This window comes from Lithobates pipiens, unplaced genomic scaffold (assembly GCF_037356315.1).
Source record: "Lithobates pipiens isolate NorthernLeopardFrog02 unplaced genomic scaffold, aLitPip1_a1.2 Scaffold_30, whole genome shotgun sequence".
Classification (NCBI taxonomy): Eukaryota; Metazoa; Chordata; class Amphibia; order Anura; family Ranidae; genus Lithobates; species Lithobates pipiens.
In genome coordinates this window covers 39250699-39276519 of record NW_027507791.1, presented here as the reverse complement: position 1 = coordinate 39276519, position 25821 = coordinate 39250699, and the positions used below count along the sequence as shown (strand labels likewise).

The 25821-nt window shown below is 40.2% G+C and overlaps 1 protein-coding gene across 1 annotated transcript in view; it reads left to right on the top strand.

Moving 5' to 3' along the window:
- The window catches only part of LOC143942177 (low affinity immunoglobulin gamma Fc region receptor III-B-like), a 43253-nt gene extending 18131 nt beyond the window's left edge, over positions 1–25122 (top strand). Inside the window, exon 3 of the mRNA XM_077463434.1 lies at positions 24989–25122. Within this exon, the coding sequence (XP_077319560.1) occupies positions 24989–25122 (134 nt within the window). The remainder of the gene's footprint in view (positions 1–24988) is intronic.
- Positions 25123–25821: the final 699 nt, after the last annotated feature.

Sequence of the window (25821 nt, the reverse complement as noted above, 5' to 3'; positions counted from 1 at the left end):
ATATGTACATTTAACGATAATATTCCACCCATAATCCCCATGTAGAAAAATAATTACATGCATATTCTTATCAGATATGGGTTTAACATGTTCCTATGTATGTTTAACTACAATATTTCACCCATGCACCCCATGCAAAAAAATATGCATATTCATATCAGAAATGGGTTAAATATGTTCCCAGGTATGTTTAATTACAATATTCCACTCATAATCCCCATGTAGAAAAATAATTATATGCAAATTCTTAAAACAAAAAGGTTAAATATGTTCCTAGGTATGTTTAACTACAATATTCCACCCATAATCCCCTTGTAGAAAAATAATTATATGCATATTATTATCATCAGAAATGGGTTAAATATGTTCATATGTATGTTTAACAATATTATTCCACCCATAATCCCCATGCAGAAAATAATTACATGCATATTCTTATCATATATGGGATTAATATGTTCCTAGGTATGTTTAACTACAATATTCCACTCATAATCCCCATGTAGAAAAATAATTATATGCAAATTCTTAAAAGAAAAAGTTTAAATATGTTCCTAGGTATGTTTAACTACAATATTACACCAATATCCCCCATGCAGAAAATAATTATATTCAAATTCATATCAGAAATGGGTTTAATATGTTCCTAGGTATGTATAGCTACAATATTCCACCCATAATCCCCATGTAGATAAAAAATTGTATGCAAATTCTTAAAAGTAATAGGTTAAATATGTTCCTATATATGTTTAACTACTATTTTACACCCATAATCCCCATGTGGAAAATAATTATAAGCATATTCTTATCAGAAATGGGTAAATATGTTTTATGTAAATTTAACTGTAATATTCCACCAATAATCCCCATGTAGAAAAATAATGATATGCATATTCTTATGAGAAATAGGTTAAATATGTTCCTAGGTATGTTTAACTAAAATATTCCACCCATAATCCCCATGCAGAAATTAATTATATGCATATTCTTATCAGAAATGGGTTAAATATGTTCTATGTATGTTTAACTGTAATATTCCACCAATAATCCCCATGTAGAAAAATAATTATACGCATATTCTTATCAGAAATGTGTTAAATCTGTTCCTAGGTATGTTTAACTACAATGTGCCACCCATAATCCCCATGTAGATAAGAAAATGTTTGCAGATTCTTAAAATAAATAAGTTAAATATGTTCTATGTATGTTTAACTGTAATATTTCACCCATAATCCCCATGTAGAAAAATAATTATATGCATATTCTTATGAGAAATAGGTTAAATATGTTCCTATGTATGTTTAACTACAATATTCCACCCATGAACCCCATGCAAAAAAAATATGCATATTCATATCAGAAATGGGTTAAATATGTTCATAGGTATGTTTAACTACAATATCCCACCCATAATCCCCTTGTAGAAAAATAATGATATTCATAGTCATATCAGAAATAGGTTTAATATGTTCCAAGGTATCTTTAACTACAATATTCCACTCATAATCCCCATGTAGAAAAATAATTATATGCAAATTCTTAAAAGAAAAAGTTTAACTATGTTCCTAGGTATGCTTAACTACAATATTTTACCCATAATCCCCTTGTAGAAAAATGAGTATATGTATATTCATATCAGAAATAGGTTTAAAATGGTCCAAGGTATGTTTAACTACAATATTACACCCATATTCCCCATGCAGAAAATAATTATATGCAAACTCATATCAGAAATTGGTTTAATATGTTCCTAGGTATGTTTAACTACAATATTCCACCCACAATCCCCATGTAGATAAAAAATTGTATGCAAATTCTTAAAAGTATAGGTTAAATATGTTCCTATTTATGTTTAACTACTATTTTACACCCATAATCACCATGTAGAAAATAATTATAAGCATATTCTTATCAGAAATGGGTAAATATGTTTTATGTAAGTTTAACTGTAATATTCCACCAATAATCGCCATGTAGAAAAATAATGATATGCATATTCTTATCAGAAATGGGTTAAATATGTTCCTCAGTATGTTTAACTATGATATTACACCTATAATCCCTGTGTAGAAAAATAATTATATGCATATTCTTATGAGAAATAGGTTCCTAGGTATGTTTAACTACAATATTCCACCCATAATCCCATTGTATAAATATAATTATGTGCATATTCTTATAAGAAATTGGTTTAATATGTTACTATATATATATTTAACTGTAATATTCCACCCATAATCCCCATGAAGAAAAATAATTATATGCATATTTATATCAGAAATTGGTTTAATATGTTCCAATGTATGTTTAACTAAACTATTCCACCCATAATCCCCATTCAGAAATTAATTATATGCAAATTCTTATCAGAAATGGTTTATATATGTTCTATGTAAATTTAACTGTAATATTGCACCGATAATCCCCATGTAGAAAAATAATTATATGCATATTCTCATCAGAAATGGGGTAAATATGTTCCTAGGTATGTTTAACTATGATATTATACCTATAGTCCCCATGTAGAAAAATAATGATATTCATATTCTTATGAGAAATAGGTTAAATATGTTCCTAGGTATGTTTAACTACAATATTCCACCCATAATCCCCATGTAGAAAATAATAAAATGCATATTGTTATCATGATATTCCATCTATAATCCCCATTTAGAAAAATAATTATATGCCTATTCTTATGAGAAATAGGTTAATTATGTTCCTATGTATGTTTACCTACAATATTCTACCCATAATCCCAATGTAGAAAAATAATTATATGCATATTCTTATCAGATATGGGTTTAACATGTTCCTACGTATGTTTAATGACAATATTCCACCCATAATCCCCATGCAAATAAAAATATTTGCATATTCAAATCAGAAATGGGTTAAATATGTTCCTAGGTATGTTTAACTGCAATATTCCACACATAATCCCCATGTAGAAAAATAATAATATGCAAATTCTTAAAAGAAAAAGGCTAAATGTGTTCCTAGGTTTGTTTAACTACAATATTCCACCCATAACCCCATGTAGAAAATAATTGTATGCATATTCTTATCAGAAATTAGTTAAATATGTTCATATGTATGTTTAACTACAGTATTCCACCCACAATCCTCATGTAGAAAAATAATGATATGCATATTCCTTTCAGAAATAGGTTTAATATGTTCCAAGGTATGTTTAACTACAATATTCCTCCCATAATCCCCATGTAGATAAAATATTGTATGCAAATTCTTAAAATAAATAGATTAAATATGTTCTATGTATATTTAACTTTAATATTCCACCCATAATTCCTATGTATAAAATAATTATATGCATATTCTTATTAGAAATGGGTTTAATATGTTCCTAGGTATTTTTAACTACAATATACCACCCATAATCCCCATGTAGAATAATAATTATATGCATATTATTATCAGAAATGGGTTAAATACGTTCATATGTATTTTTAACTGCAATATTCCACCCATAATCCCCATGTAGATAAAAAAGTGTGCAGTTTCTTAAAAGAAATAAATTAAATATGTTATATGTATGTTTAACTGTAAAATGTCACCCATAATCCCATGTATAAAAATAAGTATAAGCATATTATTATCAGAAATGGGTTAAATATGTTCCTATGTATGTTTACCGATAACATTCCACCCACAATCCCCATGTATAAAAATAATTATATGCAAATTCTTAAAAGAAATAAGTTAAATATGTTGCTATGTATGTTTAACTACAATATTCCACCCATAAACCCCTTTTAGAAAATAATTATATGCATATTCATAACTGAAATAGGTTTCATATGTTCCAAAGTATGTTTGACTACAGTATTCCACCCATATTCCCCATGTAGAAATTAAATATTTGCATATTATTATCAGATATGTGTTTAATATGTTCCTATGTATGTTTAACTACAATATTCCACCCATAATCCCCTTGTAGAAAAATAATGATATGCATATATTTATATGAAATTGGTTTAATATGTTACTATGTATATTTAACTGGAATTTTCTACTCATAATCCCCATGCAGAAAAATAATTATATGCATATTCATATCAGAAATTGGTTTAATATGTTCCCCATGTAGAAATGAATTATATGCATATTCTTATCAGAAATGGGTTAAATATGTTCTATGTATGTTTAACCGTAATATTCCACCAATAATCCCCATGTAGAAAAATAATTATATGCATATTCTTATCAGAAATGAGTTAAATGTGTTCATAGGTATGTTTAACTACAATATGCCACGCATAATCCCCATGTAGATAAGAAAATGTTTGCAGATTCTTAAACGAAATAAGTTAAATATGTTCTATGTATGTTTAACTGTAATATTTCACCCATAATCCCTATGTAGAAAAATAATTATATGCATATTCTTATTAGAAATGGGTTTACTATGTTCCTAGGTATGTTTAACGATAACATTCTACCCATAATCCCCATGTATACAAATAATTATATGCAAATTCTTAAAAGAAATATGATAAATATGTTGCTATGTGTTTAATTACAAAATTCCACCCATAATCCTCCTGTAGAAAAATAATTATATGCATATTCATATCAGAAATAGGTTAAATATGTTCCTATGTATGTTTAACTACAATATTCCACCCATAATCCCCATGTAGAAAATAATTAAATGCGTATTCTTATCAGAAGTTGGATAAATATGTTCCTAGGTATTTTTAACTATGATATTCCACCTATAATCCCCAGGTAGAAAAATAATGATATACATATTCTTCTGAGAAATAGGATAATTATGTTCCTAGGTATGTTTACCTACAATATTCCACCCATAATCCCCATGTAGAAAAATTATTATATGTATATTCTTATCAGATATGGATTTAACATGCCCCTATGTATGTTTAACGACAATATTCCACCCATAATCCCCATGCAAATAAAAATATTTGCATATTCAATTCAGAAATGGGTAAAATATGTTCCTAGGCATATTTAACTACAATATTCCACACATAATCCCCATGTAGAAAAATAATTATGTGCAAATTCTTAAAAGAAAAAGGTTAAATATGTTCCTACGTTTTTTAACTACAATATTCCACCCATAACCCCATGTAGAAAATAATAGACATGTGCATTCGTTTTCATCCGAATGCATTTTCTTCTGAATTTCAGCTATTTTCGTTTTCGTTTTGACAAACGATAACGAAAGCACAGAATCCGAAAAACGAAAGATCCGACATGGTCTGGTATGGATATTAAGGGGAACCCCGCGTCAAATGTAAAAAAAAAATTACGTGGGGGTCCCCCTAAAAATCCATACCAGACCCTTTATCCGAGCACGCAACCTGGCAGGCCGCAGGAAAAGAGGGGGGGACGAGAGCGACCCCCCCTCCCTCCTGAACCATACCAGGCCACATGCCCTCAACATTGGGAGGATGCTTTGGGGGTCTGTGACCCCTCAAAGCACCTTGTCCCCATGTTGATGAGGACAAGGGCCTCATCCTCACAACCCTGGCCGGTGGTTGTGAGGGTCTGCGGGCGGGGGGCTTATCAGAATCTGGAAGCCCCCTTTAACAAGGGGACCCCCAGTTCCCAGCCCCCCCCTGTTTGAAATGGTAAGGGGGTGGTACCCCTAGCATTTCACAAAGAAAGTGTAAAAAATAGTTAAATAAGACAAACACACTTTTGAAAAATTCCTTTATTAAAAATAAAAAAAAATAAAAAAAAGATTCCAGCGGTGGTAATCCACTCTTGCTATCCAGCGACGGACGGTCATCTCTCCAGCGATGGCTCATCTCATCCAGCGCAGCGTATCCATCCTTCTTCTGTCTCCGCGGTGGAGACACTGCAAGGATTCCGGCAGCCTGACGTTTCTTATATACAGAGGGCGGGTGACGTATGGGTGACCCCGCACCCCTCTGATGTAACACAGGCAGGTTTCCGTTAAATCAGAGGGGGCGGGGTCACCCATATGTCACGGGGAACCCCTGGTTTCCCCTTGCGTCAGAGGGGGGCGGGGTCAGGTGACAGGTGGCTCCGCCCTCCGTATATAAGAAACGTCAGGCCGCCGGAATCCTTGCAGTGTCTCCACCGCAGAGACAGAAGAAGGATGGATACGCTGCGCTGGATGAGATGAGCCATCGCTGGAGAGATGACCGTCCGTCGCTGGATAGCAAGAGTGGATTACCGCCGCTGGAATCTTTTTTTTATTTTTTTTATTTTTAATAAAGGAATTTTTCAAAAGTGTGTTTGTCTTATTTAACTATTTTTTACACTTTCTTTGTGAAAAGGTAGGGGTACTTTTGTACCCCCTTACCATTTCAAACGGGGGGGGGCAGGATCTGGGGGTCCCCTTGTTAAAGGGGGCTTCCAGATTCTGATAAGCCCCCCGCCCGCAGACCCTCACAACCAGGGTTGTGAGGATGAGGCCCTTGTCCTCATCAACATGGGGACAAGGTGCTTTGAGGGGTCACAGACCCCCAAAGCATCCTCCCAATGTTGAGGGCATGTGGCCTGGTACGGTTCAGGAGGGAGGGGGCCGCTCTCTCGTCCCCCCTCTTTTCCCGCGGCCTGCCAGGTTGCGTGCTCGGATAAAGGGTCTGGTATGGATTTTTAGGGGGACCCCCACGTAATTTTTTTTTTACATTTGACGCGGGGTTCCCCTTAATATCCATACCAGACCTGAGGCAGGGCACGCTTTTTTTTTTTAGCAATGACTTTCAATGAGTGTTCTCTGTATTACGGAGCTGACAATTCATAATAGCTGCGAGTGATTTTAAAGGACTTTTTTTCCTGCATAAATGACACTTTGTGCAGGGACAGTTCTAAGCACCAGAAACATGAGCCCCTTCATAGGCATACTATAGACAACCCCCCCTATGAAATTTAAAGGAATATTACACTTTTATTGTTTCACTTTAATCATTATTAAAATCACTGCTCCCGAAAAAAGGGCCGTTTTTAAAACTTTTTTTTGCATTGATACATGTCCCCTGGGGCAGGAAACAGGTCCCCAAACACTTTTTAGGACAGTAACTTGCAAATTAGTCTTTACAATTAGCACTTTAGATTTTGAACGTTGGAGTCCCATAGACTTTAATAGGGTTCTAAAGTATGCTCCATCGAATCTTCTTTATACATTCAACAGACACCATAAGCCTTCCAAGACAGATTCGATCGTAATTCATGTGGATTTTCGGACGAATGCAATTTTTGAACGAAAAACGAAATAAATAAAAACGAATTTCGGGAGTAACTAAATAAATTAAGTTTTCGGACGAAAACGAAATTACGAAACAAAATATTTTACTCTGCACATGTCTAGAAAATAATTTTATGCATATTCTTATCAGAAATGGATTAAATATGTTCATATGTATGTTTAACTACAGTATTCCACCCATAATCCTCATGTAGAAAAATAATGAGATGCATATTCCTTTCAGAAATAGGTTTAATATGTTCCAAGGTATGTTTAACTACAATATTTTACCCATATTCCACATGCAGAAAATAATTATATGCAAATTCATACCAGAAATGGGTTTAATATTTTCCTAGATATGTTTCACTACAATGTTCCTCCCATAATAGATAAAAAATGTTATGCAAATTCTTAAAAGAAATAAGTTAAATATGTTCCTATGTATGTTTAACTACAATATTCCATGCATAATCCCCATGTAGAAAATAATTATATGCATAGACTTAAAATAAATAGGTTAAATATGTTCTATGTATGTTTAACTACAATATTCCACCCATAACCCCATGTAGAAAAATAATTAAATTCATATTATTATCAGAAATTGGTTAAATATGTTCCTATGTATGTATAGCTACAATATTCCACCCATAATCCCCATGTAGATAAAAAAGTGTGCAGTTTCTTAAAAGAAATAAGTTAAATATGTTATATGTATGTTTAACTGTAATATTTAACCCATAATCCCCATGTAGAAAAATAAGTATAAGTCTATTATTATCAGAAATGGGTTAAATATGTTCCTATGTATGTTTAACGATAACATTCCACCCATAATCCCCATGTATAAAAATAATTATATGCAAATTCTTAAAATAAATAAGTTAAATATGTTGCTATGTATGTTTAACTACAACATTCCACCCATAATCCCCATGTATAAAAATAATGATATGCATATTATTATCACAAATGGGTTAAATATGTTCCTATGTATGTTTAACGATAACATTCCAACCATAATCCCCATGTTTAAAAATAAATATATGCAAATTCTTTAAAGATATGTTTAACTACAATATTCCACCCATAACCCCCTTTTAGAAAAATAATTATATGCATATTCATAACAGAAATATGTTTCATATGTTCCAAAATAGGTTTGACTACAATATTACACTCATATTCCCCACGTAGAAATGAATTATATGCATATTCTTATCAGATATGTGTTTAATATGTTCCTATGTATGTTTAACTACAATATTCCACCCATAATCCCCATGTAGAAAATAATTATATGCATATTCTTATCAGAAATTGGTTAAATATGTTCTGTGTATGTTTATCTGTAATATTGCACCCATAATCCCCATATAGAAAAATAATTATATGCATATTCATATCAGAAATGGGTGAAATATGTTCCTAGGTATGTTTAACTATGCTATTCCACCTATAATTTCCATGCAGAAAAATAATTATATGCATATTCTTATGAGTAATAGGTTAAATATGTTCCTAGTTATGTTTAACTACAATATTTCACCCATAATCCCTATGTAGAAAAATAATTATATGCAAATTCTTATCAGAAATGGGTTAAATATGTTCCTATGTATATTTAACTGTAATAGTCCACCCATAATCCCCATGCAGAAAATATTTAGAAGCATATTCATATCAGAAATTGGTTAAATATGTTCCTAGGTATGTTTAACTACAACATTCCACCCATAATGCCATGTAGAAAAATAATTATATGCAAATTCTTAAAAGAAAAAGGTTAAACGCCTAAGTGAACATAATATAACTGGGTACTAACATTTATAGGTAAAGTTTCCCCTGCTTTAGCAAATTGGATCATGCTCTGCTGGGGTTTTTTGCCTTCTTCTGGATCAACTGTGGGTATAAAATTGAGTATATGGGATTGTATGATATTATTATTTTTTTTGGACTTGTGTCTTTTTCAACCTGACTAACTATGTAACTATGTAAACGACTTTCAATGTATGTTTAACTACAATATTCCACCCATAATCCCCATGTAGAAAATAGTTAAATACATATTCTTATCAGATATGGGTTTAATATGTTTCAAGGTATGTTTAACTACAATATTCCACCCATAATCCCCATATAGAAAAATAATTATATGCCTATTCTTACCAGAAATTAGTTAAATATGTTCCTAGGTAAACGACTTTCAATGTATGTTTAACTACAATATTGCACTCATAATCCCATGTGGAAAAATAATTATATGCAAATTCTTAAAAGGAAATGGTTAAATATGTTCCAATGTATGTTTAACTACAATATTTCACCCATAATCCCCATGTAGAAAAATAATTATGTGCATATTCTTATCAGATATGTGTTTAATATGTTCCTATGTATGTTTAACTACAATGTTCCACCCATAATTCCGATGTAAAAAAAAAAAAATGCATATTCATACCAGAAATTGGTTAAATATGCTCCTAGTTATGTTTAACTACAATATTCTACCCATAATCCCCATGTAGAAAAATATTTATATGCATATTCTTATCAGAAATGGGTTAAATGTGTTCCTAGGTATGTTTAACTACAATATTCCACCCATAATCCCCATGTAGAAAAATAGTTATATACATATTCTCATCAGATATGTGTTTAACCACTTAACCACTTTCAGACCGGACCATTTTGCTGGTAAATGACCAGAGGTCTTTTTACACTTTGGCACTGCGCTGCTTTAACTGGTAATTGCGCGGTCATGCAATGTTGTACCCAAACAAAATTTGCGTCCTTTTCTTCCCACAAATAGAGCTTTCTTTTGATGGTATTTGATTGCCTCTGCGATTTTTATTTTTTGCGATATAAACGTAAAAAGACCGCAAATTTTGAAAAAAAATGATATTTTCTACTTTTTGTTATTAGAAAAATCCAATAAACTCAATTTTAGTCATACATTTAGGCCAAAATGTATTCAGCCACATGTCTTTGGTAAAAAAAAAGTCAATAATTGTATATTTATTGGTTTGCGCAAAAGTTGTCACATCTACAAACTAAGGTACGTTTTCTGGAATTTACGCAGCTTTTAGTTTACGACTGCCTATCTCATTTCTTGAGGTGCTAAAATGGCAGGGCAGTACAAAACCCCCCCAAATGACCCCATTTTGGAAAGTAGACCCCCTAAGGAAATTGATAAGAGGCATGTTGAGCCCATTGAATATTTTATTTTTTTGCCTCAAGCGATTGAATAATGACAAAAAAAAAAATTTTTTTTTTTTTTTACACAAAGTTGTCACTAAATGATATATTGCTCACACATGCTATGGGCGTATGTGAAATGACACCCCAAAATAAATTCTGCTGCTTCTCCTGAGTATGGGGATACCACATATGTGGGACTTTTTGGGAGCCTAGCCGCGTACGGGGCCCCGAAAACCAAGCACCGCCTTCAGGCTTTCTAAGGGCGTAAATTTTTGAGTTCACTTCTCACTACCTATTACAGTTTTGAAGGCCATAAAATGCCAAGATGGCACAAAACCCCCACAAATGACCCCATTTTAGAAAGTAGACACCCCAAGCTATTTGCTGAGAGGCATGTTGAGTTCATGGAATATTTTATATTTTGCCACAAGTTGCGGGAAAATTACAAACTTTTTTTTTTTTTTTTTTTTTTTAACAAAGTTGTCACTAAATGATATATTGCTCATGCATGCCATGGGCATATGTGAAATGACACCCCAAAATAAATTCTGCTGCTTCTCCTGAGTACGGGGATACCACATATGTGGGACTTTTTGGGAGCCTAGCCGCGTACGGGGCCCCGAAAACCAAGCACCGCCTTCAGGCTTTCTAAGGGCGTAATTTTTTGATTTCACTCCTCACTACCTATTACAGTTTTGAAGGCCATAAAATGCCAAGATGGCACAAAACCCCCACAAATGACCCCATTTTAGAAAGTAGACACCCCAAGCTATTTGCTGAGAGGCATGTTGAGTCCATGGAATATTTTATATTTTGCCACAAGTTGCGGGAAAATTACAAACTTATTTTTTTTTTTTTTTTTTCTCACAAAGTTGTCACTAAATGATATATTGCTCACGCATGCCATGGGCATATGTGAAATGACACCCCAAAATAAATTCTGCTGCTTCTCCTGAGTATGGGGATACCACATATGTGGGACTTTTTGGGAGCCTAGCCGCGTACGGGGCCCCGAAAACCAAGCACCGCCTTCAGGCTTTCTAAGGGCGTTACAGTTTTGAAGGCCATAAAATGCCAAGATGGCACAAACCCCCCCCAAATGACCCCATTTTGGAAAGTAGACACCCCTAAATTTAGGGGTACACTAGTGAGACTAGGTAATAAATGGCGGGTGCCCTGAAACTATAAAAAAATAACTAACCAACCAGCGTCACCTGTAACAGTTATATGGTGATCACTGGTGAAAGGGTTAACTAGGGGGCAATCAGGGGGCTTTATGCGGTAGTATATGGGGGTCCCTGGCGCTATAAAAAGCTGCAGCGAACCTAAATACCTACCTGCCTAACTAGCGTCACCTGTGACACTAATACAGCGATCAGAAAAACGATCGCTTATTAGGCTGGGTTCACACTGGAGCGATGCGGGAACGCCACGAATGCGCGGCGGGTTCCCGCATCGCATGCCTCCCGGCGGCAGTTCACACTGCCCTATGCGAACTGCTGGGAGTGTCAGTGAAATGTTACTGACACCCCCAGATCAGTTCGCATATCGCAGTGCGATCTGCAAACTCGGATCGCATGGTGTGAACACCCATGCGATCCGATTCTGCTGCGGGCCAAAAAAAGGGTCCCGTGCGAATTTGCGGCGGGTGCGGCGGGTGCGGCGAATGGCTGAACTCGAATCGCACAGAGATCGGATGTGATTTGCACTGCAGTGCGGTGCGAATCACATCCGTTCTCATAAACCGCTGCAATGTGAACCCAGCCTTAGTGACACTGGCGACGGGGGGTGATCACGGGGTTAAACCTTTATTGGGGGGGTTAGGGGGGTACCTTAGAACTAAAGGGGGCTAACCCTAACTGCCCTAACAGTTATTAGTCACAAATGACACCCGCCGGGTGATCAGGGGGTTAAACCTTTATTAGGTAATAAATGGCGGGTGCCCTGAAACTATAAAAAAATAACTAACCAACCAGCGTCACCTGTAACAGTTATATGGTGATCACTGGTGAAAGGGTTAACTAGGGGGCAATCAGGGGGCTTTATGCGGTAGTATATGGGGGTCCCTGGCGCTATAAAAAGCTGCGGCGAACCTAAATACCTACCTGCCTAACTAGCGTCACCTGTGACACTAATACGGCGATCAGAAAAATGATCGCTTATTAGGCTGGGTTCACACTGGAGCGATGCGGAAACGCCGCGAATCCGCGGCGGGTTCCCGCATCGCATGCCTCCCGGCGGCAGTTCACACTGCCCTATGCGAACTGCTGGGAGTGTCAGTGAAATGTTACTGACACCCCCAGATCAGTTCGCATATCGCAGTGCGATCTGCAAACTCGGATCGCATGGTGTGAACACCCATGCGATCCGATTCTGCTGCGGGCCAAAAAAAGGGTCCCGTGCGAATTTGCGGCGGGTGCGGCGGGTGTGGCGGGTGCGGCGGGTGCGGCGAATGGCTGAACTCGAATCGCACAGAGATCGGATGTGATTTGCACTGCAGTGCGGTGCGAATCACATTCGTTCTCATAAACCGCTGCAATGTGAACCCAGCCTTAGTGACACTGGCGACGGGGGGTGATCACGGGGTTAAACCTTTATTGGGGGGGTTAGGGGGGTACATTAGAACTAAAGGGGGCTAACTCTAACTGCCCTAACAGTTATTACAGTCACAAATGACACCAATGCAAAAAAAAAAAAAAAAAAAAAAAAAAAATGACATTGGTGTCACTGTGACTGGGGGGCAGGGGTAATTGGGGGGGTGATCGGGGGGTAAAGGGGGGGTGTGAGTGTGCCTGGCATGTTCTACTGTGTGTGTGAGTGTTGGTGCAACTTACTGATCCGCTCTCCTCCGTGTCGGAACGAAAAATACCGACACGGAGGAGAGAATACATCACTTCCTCTCCTGTGTTTACATTACAGGAGAGGAAGTGATGTCACCGGGGATTTCTATTCGTCGGGAGCGATCGCGAGGGGGTGGCCATGAATGAATGGCCGTCCCCTCGTCCGGGATCGCTCCCGTACGAATACCGACCGCCGCAGGCACCGGGCGGGGGCCCGATCGGGCCCCCGACCCGCGGGAGGCAAGGGACGTACATGTATGTCCTTATGCCTGCCCGTGCCATTGTACCGACGTACATCGGCGTGCGGCGGTCGGCAACTGGTTAAGGACCGCCGCATGTAATTCTATGTCGGCAGAATGGCATGTACGGGCACAAGCACGTACCCGTACGTGCCTGCCTTCCAGCGGGTGGGGGGTCCGATCGGACCCCCTCCCACTGGCTGCGGTGGTCCGTTTCGCTTCAGAAGCGATCCGGGATGAGGGGATGGCCATTGGTTTCTGGCAAATGAGAAGCTTCCCCCGCCTGTGTAGTGTAAACACAGGTAGGGAGGAAGTGATGTCATTCTCCTCGGGATGGTCTTTTTGACCGGACTGCGAGGAGAGGACATAGTAAGTGTGCACCAACACTACACTGACATGTAGGTACACAAATAATCCCCCGAAACCCCCCCTGACCACCCCCCAGTCACAGTGTTATTGATTGCAGTGATCATTTATTTACTGATCACTGCATTTAGTGTCAGTTGTGACAGTAAAAAGTGTCAGGGCAGTTAGTGTTAGGTCCAGGGTAGCCCCTACACCCCCCAATAAAGGTTTAACCCCCTGATTGCCCCTAGAGTTAACCCTTTCACCCCCTTTTGCCAGTGTCACTAAACAATCGTTTTTCTGATCGCTGCATTAGTGTCACTGGTGCCGCTAGGTAGCTAGTTATTTTTTTAGGTTCACCACCAGGTTTTTATAGCATTAGGTACCCCCATATACTACCCAATAAAGGTTTCAACCCCCTGATTGCCCCTAGAGTTAACCCTTTCACCAGCGATCACTGCATAAGTGTCACTGGTGACGCTGGTTAGCCAGTTAGTTATTTCGTTATTTAGGTTCCCCGTCAGGTTTATATATAGCATCCAGGACCCCCCATATACTACCTAATAAAGGTTTTAATCCCCTGATTGCCCCCAGGTAACCCTTTCACCCCCTTTTATCAGTGTCACTAAGCAATCGTTTTTCTGATCGCTGCATTAGTGTCACTGGTGCCGCTAGGTAGCTAGTTATTTTTTAGGTTCACCACCAGGTTTTTATAGCGTTAGGTACCCCCATATACTACCTAATAAAGATTTTAACCCCCTGATTGCCCCTAGAGTTAACCCTTTCACCAGCGATCACTGTATAAGTGTCACTGGTGACGCTGGTTAGCCAATTAGTTATTTCGGTTCCCCGTCAGGTTTTTATATAGCGTCAGGGACCCCCATATACTACTTAATAAAGGTTTTAACCCCCTGATTGCCCCTAGTTGACCATTTCACCAGTGATCACCATATAAGTGTTACGGGTGACTCTGGTTAGTTAGTTTGCTTTTTATAGCATCAGGGCACCCACCATTTATTACCCAATAAAGGTTTTACCCCCTGATCACCCGGCGGGTGATATCAATTAGGTTTTAGGGTCAGATAGGGTCTGCGTCGCCCCAGGCAGCACTAGGTTAGTGCCAGTACCGCTAACACCCACGCGCAAAGCATACACCTCCCGTAGTGGTATAGTATCTGAACAGATCAATATCTGATCTGATCAGATCTATACTAGCGTCCCCAGCAGTTTAGGGTTCCAAAAAAACGCATTGTTAGCAGGATCAGCCCAGATACCTGCTAGCACCTGCGTTTTGCCCCTCTGCCCAGCCCACCCAAGTGCAGTATCGATCGATCACTGTCACTTACAAAACACTAAACACATAACTACAGCGATCGCAGAGTCAGGTCTGATTCCTGCGATCGCTAACAGTTTTTTTGGTAGCATTTTATATTTAAATCCAGAAGGCAGTGCTTGGTTTTCGGGGTCCCGTACGTGGCTAGGCTCCCAAAAAGTCCCCCACATGTGGTATCCCCGTACTGGGGAGAAACAGCAGAATTTATTTTGGGGTGTAATTTGACTTATGCCCATAGCATGTGTGAGCAATATATCATTTAGTGACAACTTTGTGCAAAAAAAAAAAAAAAATTGTAATATTCCTGCAACTTGTGGCAAAATATAAAATATTTCATGGACTCAACATTCCTCTCAGTAAATAGCTTGGGGTGTATACTTTCCAAAATGGGGTCATTTGGGGGGGGGTTTGTGCTATTTTGGCATTTTATGGCCTCGTACTCAGGAGAAGCAGCAGAATATATTTTGGGGTGCAATTCCACATATAACTATGGCATGTGTGAGCAATATATCATTTAGTGACAACTTTTTGTAAACTTTTTTTTTTTTGTGTGATTATTCAATCACTTGGGACAACAAAAAAATATTCAATGGGCTCAACATGCCCCTCAGCAATTTCCTTGGGGTGTCTACTTTCCAAAATGGGGTCATTTGGGGGGGGGGTTTTGTGTTATTTTGGCATTTTATGGCCTTCGAAACTGTGATAGGTAGTGAGGAGTGAAATCAAAAATTTGCACCCTTAGAAATCCTGAAGGCAGTGATTGGATTTCGGGGTGCCGTACGCGGTTAGACTCCCAAAAAGTCCCACATATGTGGTATCCCCGTACTCAGGAGAAGCAGCAGAATATATTTTGGGGTGCAATTCCACATATAATTCCCTGCCATTTTAGCACCTCAAGAAATGAGATAGGCAGTCATAAATTAAAAGCTGTGTAAATTCCAGAAAATGTACTCTAGTTTGTAGACGCTATAACTTTTGCGCAAACCAATAAATATACGCTTATTGACATTTTTTTTACTAAAGACATGTGGCTGAATACATTTTGCCCTAAATGTATGACTAAAATTGAGTTTATTCGATTTTTCTTATAACAAAAAGTAGAAAATATCTTTTTTTTCTCAAAATTTTTGGTCTTTTTCCATTTATATCGCAAAAAATAAAAATCGCAGAGGCAATCAAATACCATCAAAAGAAAGCTTTATTTGTGGGAAGAAAAGGAAATTTGTCCGGGGCTGAAGTGGTTAATGCTACATTTTAAAAATTAATTTGAAGACATGTTCAGGTATGAATAGACCACACCGCAGGTTGAGCAGAAGACGCGATCCTTCTACAGGTGTGTGGGTTTCTAGAGTTCAACTTGACCTCTGGCCTGAAGGTGCAATCAACCCACATTGAAGCTGAGTCTAAGTTAAAGCGGAGCTCCACCCTAAAGTGGAGCTTCTGCTAATTGGAACCCTCACCCCCTCCGGCACCACAATTGGCACCTTTCAGGGGGAGGGGGTGCAGGTACCTGTACAGTACAGGTATCTGCACCCACTTCCAGCATAGATATCTGCAGAATATACGCCCCTTTCCGCAGAATCTACGCCCCTTTTCCGCAGGTCCCCCGCTGTCTGCTGGGAAACACGCGGATCCCAGAGACAGTGGGGACCATCCTTATTGCGCAGCGCGACTCGCGCATGCGCAGAAGGGAACCGGGAAATGAAGCCGCAAGGCTCCACTTCCTGATTCCCATACCCAAGATGGCGGTGGCAGCACCCGAGACAATCGAGAGATCGGCTTCGGGTGCCGACATCATGGGCGTGCTGGGCAGGTAAGTGTCCTTATTTTAAAAGCAGCTGCAGTAATTGTAGCTGCTGGCTTTAAAAAAAAAAAAAAAAAAAAAAAACGGCGGAACTCCCACTGTAACATACAATGGCTTATCATACTTGGAGGGCAACTGCTAACAAAATTTCTGTTTACAGCTCTTAATAGCTGAAGCTAACATTGTTCAGTGACTCCTCCCTTATCAGACACATCCAGATGCGGTTCCAGTCAAAATGACTTGTATCAAAAAGCCTCTATCCATCCAAAGGGACTTAGGGTGAAGTAAGGAAATCTGCCATGATTGAGTCTCCCCAAGTCGCGGATTTCCTTAATTCAACCTAAGTCCCTTTGGATGGATAGAGGCCCTGGCTGGGTTTTGAGCTACAAGCCATATCGACCTTCTGTAATAGGAGGTCAACACAAGCTGGTAAGCAAGCATTGGGTAAGGTGAAGGCATTCTCTAAGGATCAGGTACCCTTTCCTGTGACGGACGGTGTATTTATTTCTGAAGAACTATTTTATCACATTTGGACTTCCTTTCTTTCATTTTTTTATTACAGTTTTCTTGCTCTCTTTTTTTTGGTTTAGCGCAACTCTTTAATGGAAAATATCCAAAGTGAGCCTTAACCCTTTAACTGTCAATGACAGCAATTGCTGAACTTATTCCTGCATCGAAAAGAAAATAAAATAAAACAATTTAGACTGACAAGATGTGATCAAATGGACCAAAAATGTTAAAAATGCCTAAACATCACCCTCCCCAAATATACCCTCTAAATACATTTTCAGTAAAATTCAGCTTTCACTTAAGCAGAAAAATGAACATAATTGACAGTCTTTGCTTAGAAAATTTTAGGAAAATGTGTAACTTTGCTGAAAAACTATGTTTGCAAAAGTAACTCAACTCATCCCTACCAGCAGGGGTATTAAAAAATTTGATTGTATAAATATGAAGTTAGTAAATGTAGTCAGGCGGTTTGGCTTAGTTGACAGTGGAGCATTTTTTTATTTATCTTTGGGGTCCGGTGGTGGGGGCGGGTGGCGGAATTGACAACATTTTTTTTACATTTTAAAAATGTTTCTATTGTATTCTATTCTATTGTATTGCTGCCAATTTAAATGTCATTTCATGCGATTTTTTTTTTTCTTTCGAAATGTCATTTCTATACACGGCACAGATGCTCCACTTTACAGGCAGACTAAGGGGACCCCGAAGACACTATATTTAAAGGATTTTTTATTTGTTTTATTGTTGCACTTTAAGCATCATTAAAATAATTTCTCCTCATTAAAATTTGCATTGATACATGTCCCCCAGGGCAGTACCCAGGCCCCCATGCCCCTTTTTATGGCCAATTACATGCATATACGCTTTGAAAATGGGGACTTATGATTTTTCAAGTTCGGGTCTCATAGACTTTAATAGGGTTTGCTGTTCGGGTCAGAACTTTTTTCTGTTCGGGAGTTTTGGTGTTAACCGAACAAGGGGGTGTTCAGCCCAACTCTACCGGGTACAAGGCAAGCATTGTCCTCCCTAAAATGTATTATGAGTTTTTTTTAGACTATCATATCAAATAAACCAGAAATGACATCTGATCGGCTAGACTTTTTCCACGTACTTTGTTCTCACGACATTGGTTTTTAACTCTGGTAAAATATATATAAATAACACTCAGGAAGTGAGAAGATGGTCAAAACTTCTGATTCTCAGAAAGACAGTCACAACTTTCAGGTACCAGCTACCATGTCTGTCTTCCTCGCCATCGTGTTCCTGTGTAAATAAAACGTTTTTTATTCTTTACATTATCTGAGTATTGGTTGAGTGTCTTTTCTTTGAGATTATGTTGGAATACACAAATCATCTCATTTATTTGAACCTGTTGGAGTCTCTACATAAGATACACTTATTATATTTGCATCTGTTGACTAGTGTTGCTTTATAACTATTGATTGTAAGCTCTGTTCGTGGTCTTGTCTGGAAGTCTCCCAATAACGGGGGTATGTGTCCTCATTCTTCTGCTGAGTATCCCTTGTCTCATGTCATATTTTCCTAGTAGATCCCAGCCTTGTATCTTATACAGCTTTTGAGGGGTAGGGGTCTGATCCCTCCATAGGGGAGCTGAATGAGGGTGCCTGGTTTGGGGACAAGGTGAATACATAATTCAAAGTTTGATTTGAACTGAACAAGGGTGAAGAGGAAGTTGATGATAAAAAAAGAGCTTCATATAAGTGATGGTGGTGGGTTGGATGGTGGATGCATAAGGCATAAAAGACGAGTCTTGGTAAGAAGGTTACGATGGAAGCATGGGAGGATCTGAAGGGTAATATGTCCGATCACTGTTATAAGGGGGCTTATGGGGTGAATATGAGGGCAGTTGATGCCTACACTATTGTGAAGTGGCTACATAAGGTCTGATTGCTTAATCCAACCTCACCAAACCATGCTTTCGTTTTTTAAATTGTATTTGTGAAGAAAGAGTGACAGTTCCAATGTTCTTTTGACTTGAGAAAATCGGGATCATAACAATATTCCTGTTAGAATTGTATAAATTTTCAATGAAATTGGAAGAGAACAAAATGACTAAAAACACATAATGACATGTACTGTACATAATATTTTCTAAATCGTGTATTTTTTATTTTCAGCTTTAAACATGGGAAAATCTGGTGAGTACAGAACTAAAACCGATACCATAAATATCACTAATAATATAAAAAAATATCCATGTGAGCCTAAATTTTTCTGAGTGATCTATGTGAAGGGGTTTGGGTCATTGATTACCATTTTCTAGAAGTTTTTTCAAAATCAGCGCGGGTTAACCAAAATGTGCACACAATTATAATTAAACTTTTGATTGAATATATCACAGAAATGCTTGTTGGGAAGGTCCACAGTGCTGATATTTTAATTTGGGTTGAACTTAAATTCAGCAAAATTTTTTAAAGTTCAAATTTGATAGAATTTCTAAAGTGCCCAGACCAGCATCAGCTCGATCGGCCTGTATGCAGCCACAGTCAGCTCCACCGGCCCAATCATCCTCTATGTGTGTAGAGAAACCACCCCGCCGTCCTCTCCAGAGATTCGTCATGTGCTCAACCGGATGTGACGTCACCCCCTAACCCAGAGCAGGCTGAGATTCCAGTAGTGGTGGTCCATCCATACAGGGTATAGGGCGCTGCCCCTCTAATCCATGTGCCCAGCCCCTAATCTACATGCAGGACACCGGACGCATGAATTCCAATCAGGGTTTTTTTTTTTTGGAATTACATGATTAGAGCCTGAGGCTCTAATAGGCTTCAAAAAAGGATGGGCTTGGGGTGCAGAGCACTGTGCCCCTAGCCCACCCAGTTGTGTGACATTTGCAAATTCATATTCATTATTGTCTTCCTGATTCACCTCCTGGCAAATCAGGTTACGGGCCCTGAGACCTGTCACCCAACTGGCCGAGAAGAGAAGTGATCCTAATGGCCACCTATTAAGAGGAGGAGACGCAGTGGACGTCACTGCCTGCCACCCCGAGGAGGCACTGCCCGCGATCTAGATTGGGTAACTGTGGGGCTGATGACTGATCGACTGGGGGGGCTGGATATGAGTGCATGGTTTGTGCCCCCCCAAAAAAATATACTGCCAGCTGCCACTGGTTCCCAGCACAGCTAGGGAACTGACCATGCTGTGCTCTCCTGTTTAATGTGTTCAGTTTGTTATAGGAAAGCAGAGGGACTGGTAGGATCACCAGGGATGTCACATAAAGAAAGCAATACAAAGGGAGCAGGAGACTTCCTCATACAAGTACATGGTACAGCAGGAACATATCAGGAATATGAAAGGTTAGGGTAACCTTTTATTTTTTAAGTTGTTGTAAACTCTAAACATTTTTTTACCTTAAAGCATTCCTTGTATTAAGGTAATAAAATGTTTAAGTGTCAGCTTTTTTTTTTTAAATGGCTCAGGCAGGGAAAGTTAATCCTCAAGGTTTTTTACCTTAATGCCTTCATGCATGAACTTTAAAAACTTTCAGCATGCAGCAGCCCCCCTCCCCCATCAGACCTACAATACTCTATCCTGATCCAGCGATGTACATGAGAGCAGCTGCTCTCCCAGGTCTCTTCCTCCTCATTGGCTCATGTTACTGTCAGTCATAGCCAATGAGCCAATGAGGAGAGAGTGGAGGTGGGGTAGAGCTGCGCTAAGTGTGTGAATGGACACAGAACAACGGCTTGAGAACGGGCCTGCTTGGATGCCCCCATAGGAAGATGCTTGCTATGGGGCACTTTGCAGGATGGAGGGGCCAGGGGTGCCTGGGAGGGACCTGAGAATAGGAGGATCTGGGTTCTAATATCACTTTAAGGGGAGACGTTTTCATTGTTTAAAATAAAGATCTACCAACGTGTGGGGAAATCTCTGTGCCCCGGACTAGGGATGGCCGAACGGTTCGCCCGGCGGTAGTTTCGCAGCGAATTTTGGCTGTTCGCGGTCCGCCCGATCGGCGGACTATTGCCGCTGTTTGCCCGGGGGACTTCCGTGTTTACTGTGTAAAAGAACTTTGACCTATGATGACACATCCATCATGTGGTACAGGACAGCCAATTGAGACATTACAGCACATGGACACTTGGACATTCCCCCTAATTTATGAATAGACCCGATCCGGCGGCCATTTTACATTCTTTCGTATGTCAGTATAGGGAGAGGTTGCTGTGTGGAGCAGGGAGAGACTGCAGTGACCCAAATCGCTAGCTATTAGGTCCACAAAAGTTCTTTTAAGGACTGGTATGGTATAGGTGTTAGGTGTAGTTCAGGATATAGGTTTGAGGCACTGCTATTCAAGTCATTGTTGCTGCAGCCTGTCAGTGTAGAGAGAGGGACAGGACGCTGTGTGCAGCAGGGACAGTCAGTTTAATCATTAGCTGTTACTATTAGGTCCACAAAAGTCCTTTTCAGGACTGGTATGGTAAAGTAGTACAGGATATAGTTTTGAGTGCTATTCAAGTTCGTGTTGCAGGAGCCTGTGCTTTGTTAGTTTAAATAGGGACAGGCAGGAAGCTGTGTGTGGCAGTGAGGGACAGTCAGTTTAATTAGTAGCTGTTACTATTAGGTCCACAAAGGTTCTTTTCAGGACTGGTATGGTAATAGGCTTGTACACGTAAAATATTCTTTCTTACAAATATAGAAAGAATATTATACTTGACTGCTGCCCTTTTGCTGCAGTAGTCCTTTATGAGTATAGGGACTGAGGTACAGTCTGCTAATCACAACTTACTAGTTCCACAAAGGTCCTTATAAGGACTGGTAAGGTTTGATGTACTACAGTACATAGGGTTGAGTGAGGTACAGTCTGCTATTCCTTAAGGACTGGTATAGGTCCACAATATATAGGGTTGAGGTGCACTACTGCTGACTGCTGCCCTATTCTGCAGCAGTCCTTTATCAGTATAGGGACTGAGGTACAGTCTGCTAATTACAACCTACTTGTTGCACAAAGGTCCTTATAAGGACTGGTAAGGTATAGTGTACTACAGTATATAGGGTTGAGTGAGGTACAGTCTGCTATTCCTTAAGGACTGGTATAGGTCTACAATATATAGGGTTGAGGTGCACTACTGCTGACTGCTGCCCTATTCTGCAGCAGTCCTTTATCAGTATAGGGACTGGGAGTTTTGTCACAGGGTCATTTAAAAAATGACAGGCAGAGGAAGAGGCAGGCCCTTCCGCAGGGGTGGTAGGGGTAGGGCAGGAGCAACAGGCTTGAGCCAAAGTGGGAAGTTGCAGAAGGTGCGTTCAATTACTTTAAAGGACGCACCAGACTTGGATGAGTGGCTCACTCAGCCTTACTCTTCTGCACCCTCCTCATCCTCTCGACCTGCACCCTCTTCTTCACTCTTTGCTATGTGCACCCCCAAAGACACTACCACCAACAACACCACCACCACCACCACACACCTTCCGCTTAAGTCACAGGAATTATTTTCCGATCCATATTAAGACATTTCTGATGCACAGCCACTCTTGGCATTGGATCAGGAAGAGGAGGTAGCAAGAACCGCCACTCAGCAGTCTGACGACAGTACCCAGATCAGCCCAAGGAGGCGGTTAGTCCCCGGTGTTGCTGCCTACTCCGAGATCTCTACTTATAGCGGTGGGGAAGGTGACGTCGATGATGACGTGTCTAGTGATGTCACGTGGGTGCCCACAAGAGAGGAAGAGGAGGGAAGTTCAGAGGGAGATATGGACCAGCAGATAGGGAGGAGAAGCAGGAATAACTTACATTGCACAGGAGGGACAAAGCAGACTGCTAATGTATCAGGAGCGAGTCATCGACCATGTACGGTCACATCTGGCGCTCCCAGGACACCGGCACATGGCTCCGCAGTGTGGGCTTTTTTTAACGTGTCCGCTGCTGACAATAGTGTTGCCATCTGCAATCTTTGCAGTCAACGCATTAGTCGCGGTAAGCCCAACACTCACCTAGGGACGACTGCCTTAAGAAGGCACATGAGCAGCTATCACCGAGCCCAGTGGGAGCAACGGAACACACAAAGCCACACTCCAGGCTCTCACCGTCCAGCCTCGTCTTCTACTTCTCCTTCTCCTCTCTCCTCACAATTGTCCCCCACTCCACCTTCCATCACGCCAAGCTCACGTTTTTCTGCAAAAAGGCAGGCTTCCATGGGCCTAATGTTCGAGCGTAAAAAAATGATGACGCCGGATAACCCTCTTGCCCAACGGTTGACGGCTGGCTTGTCAGAACTGATAGCCAGTCAACTACTGCCATATAAACTGGTGGACTCGGATGCCTTTCGAAAATTTGTGGCCATTGGAACACCACAATGGAAGGTCCCAGGAAGGAAGTATTTCTCAGAGAAGGGCATCCCAGAGCTATATGGCCATGTTCAGCGGCAAATGAATGTATCTCTGGCACACAGTGTCGGTGCCAAGATACATCTGACCACAGACACGTGGTCTAGCAAACACGGGCAGGGAAGGTATATCACTTTTACTGCCCACTGGGTGAACCTTCTGACGGCCGTCAAGCATGTAACCCATGGCACCCGTGTAGATTTGGTTTTACCGCCACGGATTGCATGCAGGCCTGGCTCTTCTTCTCCTCCTCCTCCTACTCCATCCTCCTCCCTCTCCTTCTTGGCTGACTCCTCCATTTCCGCTGCTAGCGTCTCTTCCGCTGCGCCGCCCAAGCTCCCCAGAACCTATTCGACATGCCACGTGAGACGTTGCCATGCCGTGCTGCGTCTGTTGTGCCTGGAAGCCAAGAGCCACACTGGCCCGGCACTCCTTTCAGCTTTGCTAAAACAGGCAGATCAGTGGCTAACTCTGCTCAATTTGACAATTGGTAAAGTGGTGTGTGACAACGGTGCCAATCTGCTTAGCACATTGAAACAGGGAAAAATTACGCACGTGCCATGGATGGCACACGTCTTAAACTTGGTCGTGCAGCAATTCGTTGTCAAATACCCTGGGGTCCAGGACATCTTGCGGCAGGCAAGGAAAATCTCGGCCCATTTCAGAAGATCTTACACGGCCATGGCTCGCCTTGCTGACATTCAGCGGCGACATAATCTGCCGGTCAGGCGTCTTATTTGCGATTGCCCGACGCGATGGAACTCAACCTTCTATATGCTTGATAGGCTGCTCCAGCAGAAACGTGCAGTTAACGTCTACCTGTATGAACTCTGCGGCAGAACAGGTTCTGGGGAGCTGGTTTTTTTTCACCGCGACAGCTCTCATATACAGTATGTATATCATCTGTGTATTTAATTGTTTGCCTGAAGTTCACCTTTGTTGTACAGATCAGTGCAATGCAATTAATAGAAAAGGTGGGGGGAATGACTTCCTCCCAGAGCCAGTCTACTGAATTTCACATTACACTCAACCATTCTTCGACCTTGGCTTGTCCCCTGACCCTTGCTTCTATCTGCTCCATTGGCTCCTGCTTTACTGATCGGCTCCAGACCTGGCTTGTCTTGACCATTCTCTGAACACCTTTTGTAGGATCTGTAGATATGGTTTCAGGTTACGTTTCTCTGACTGGAGAAAGATCAGTGAACAACTGGAGAGAATGGTTCTGGAAGGAAAGATCAGGGCGTTCTAATGCCGCTTGCAGAAGCCTCTCTTTAGTGCAGTAAAGTGACCTTTTATAATAACATCCCTGGGAGGGCCATCTGTAGGTTTAGGCACAAGGGTTCTGTGAATCCGATTGAATTTCAGCCGCTCTAATGGCAGCTCAGATGCTAGTTCATAGAAAAAGGCTGTGGCGGGGCCTTGCAGGTCTGTTATAACCTCTGGGACCCCGTGTATTCTGAGATTTTGCCTGCGGGCCCTATTTTCAGCATCCTCAAGCTTATCATGTAAGCCTTCAAGTTCACCATTCTACCATCTATGCAAAGGAGAATTTTAATTGTTTTTTTTTTATAAAAAAAAAAATCATCTTATGGCAACAATAAATCGATAAATGGTTCTTCTTATTGATTTTTGCCTGTTTATCTGTCCGCACAAGACTGGCTCGAATAACGCTTTTCCTTATGGCTGCCATTGACTGTAAGTTCAGCATTCAGCCCATCCACTTCATCGTCATGTCCCTCTAGCACAGTAGTGGTTAAGTCCATCTGCTGCTCTGGTTTGTGTGGTGGTCTATCTCTTTAAGGCCTTGCATGAGATTAGAAGAGAGCTTGCCGGAGGCCGTGGATCTTTCATCCCGCACTATAGAGCGGAATTTTGAGAGCAGTGTCATTGAGTCAGTATAAGCTGGACTTACAAGATCAGTGGGGAACTGCAGCAGCAGGCTATCCATTAGGGAAGCTGGACCAGCCATCGAGAGCCTTGTG